At 41.2% G+C, this 1,770-nt stretch overlaps 1 protein-coding gene across 1 annotated transcript; it reads right to left on the bottom strand.

Annotated features, from left to right (window-relative positions):
- Nucleotides 1–942, bottom strand: LOC149437079 (taste receptor type 2 member 40-like). The gene has a single exon (XM_089661158.1). It carries the CDS (start codon nt 940–942, stop codon nt 1–3), a length of 942 nt encoding a protein of 313 aa, XP_089517284.1.
- Between the last annotated feature and the right edge of the window lie 828 nt (nt 943–1,770).

The following is a 1,770-nucleotide window of genomic DNA, read 5'->3' on the forward strand; positions in this document are numbered from 1 at the left end:
TTAATTGGATTCATCAGGATCTGTAGAAAACAATCTTTGTGGCACCAAAGTATGAGCTACATCTAGGAAAGTCTTTCTCAGTTTGTTGCTGGTAAAAATCAAGATAGCCGAATGCAGGAAGGGGTAAGCTGACATAAGGATAGAGACAAGAATTATCCATGGAGAATCAAGGGACAGCAATCCAAATAAGGAGAGATTCACGCATAAAAAATAAGCAATATACAAGAAGAAAAAGACAATTAAACTTTTCACAACTCCTAAGTGAGTGTCCAAGTTTGGACTCCGAAAAGAGCTCCCACTGTTTTGCATCTGCCTTGTGTGTCTCCAAAGAGACTGTATCAGAAGCCAGACGGCAACACTAAAGATCGCAAAAGGCACGGAGGAACAGGTGGTATGTATGAGAGACTGGTTGTCGAAGTTTCTGGACCTTATAACAATTTCCTGCGTGGAGTTGTTCACAGTGGAGTTTTTGTAGCTCAGAGAGAACACGTAAAAGCCAAGCGGGAGGCTGGAGGCCAGAGAGGCCAGTAGGCAAAACCAAAGTAACCATGGAACTAGCTTGGAGATCCTCGTTTTTAAAAAGAGAAATATTGGAAAATTGTAAGTTGTAATTTTCACGCTATAAAACACAGAAAGGAGAGTGGCCATCCAAAGGCTGGTCAAGCTAAGAAAAATTGTCACGACTAGAGAAATCTCATTACTATATGTCCTTGAATAGAGCTCTGAGAAAAAGCTGTGGAAGAAGTTAAGGAATGCGATACACCACTGCAAGAAAAATCTAGAACTGCAGAGAGCCATGACTATTTTGTCACTGCTTGGCAGGTGTTTGGTTTTCCTCCAGTCCAGACAATGGGCTACAACGATGAAGGCATTTAGAGTGGTCCCCAAGATAAATTCACTGTATAGAATGACAATGAAGAAAATACTGAGGAGATTCGCCATTTCTCACGTATGTTAGCTGGGAAAGTGTTGTGTGATTTAGCAACACACATGAGGGTGGCTTATCTTGGTTATAAATAAAGGCTCAAGTAAACAACACTGATTGGTCAAAATGACAATGACGATCACATTGTCAACATAATGAGTGCAATGCAAATCTCCAATTTGATTGTTTGCTGAACATAAAAACTAGTTTGCATGAGCTACAGTGAATGTATCCTGTGTCTGTCAAATATCCATCAAGGCTCATTTACAATCTAAACAGCAGCACTGCTCCACTTACATTTGTCAACAAACCCAATATTATCTATCATTGTTTATTTGCAATCTAAATAGCAGCACTGCTTTACTTACAATGGCCACCTGAAATAAGCATATCATTAGTGTTGAGATTAAAATTCAAGTTGAACCGAATTCAATATACATTAAATTGCCGAATGTATTGGTCGGCCTGCCTTTACATGCACATGAACTTTAATGGCATCCCAGTCTTAGTCTGTAGGGTTCAATATTGAGTTGGCCCCGCCCTTTTCAGCTATAACAGATTCAACTCTTCTGGGAAGGCTGTCCACAAGGTTTAGGAGGGTGTCTATGGGAAGGTTTGACCATTATTCCAGAAGAGCATTTGTGAGGTCAGGAACTGAGGTCAGACGAAAAGGCCTGGCTCGCACTCTCTACTCTAATTCATCCCAAAGGTGTTCTATGGGGTTGAGGTCAGGACTCTGTGCAGGCCAGTCAAGTTCCTCCACCCCAAACTCGCTCATCCATGTCTTTATGGACCTTGCTTTGTGCACTGGTGTGCAGTCAGGTATACACATTTAATTTTGGGTA

This window comes from Staurois parvus, unplaced genomic scaffold (assembly GCF_062004578.1).
Source record: "Staurois parvus isolate SC_StPar_1 unplaced genomic scaffold, SC_StPar_1.0 ptg001317l, whole genome shotgun sequence".
In the NCBI taxonomy this organism is placed as follows: domain Eukaryota; kingdom Metazoa; phylum Chordata; class Amphibia; order Anura; family Ranidae; genus Staurois; species Staurois parvus.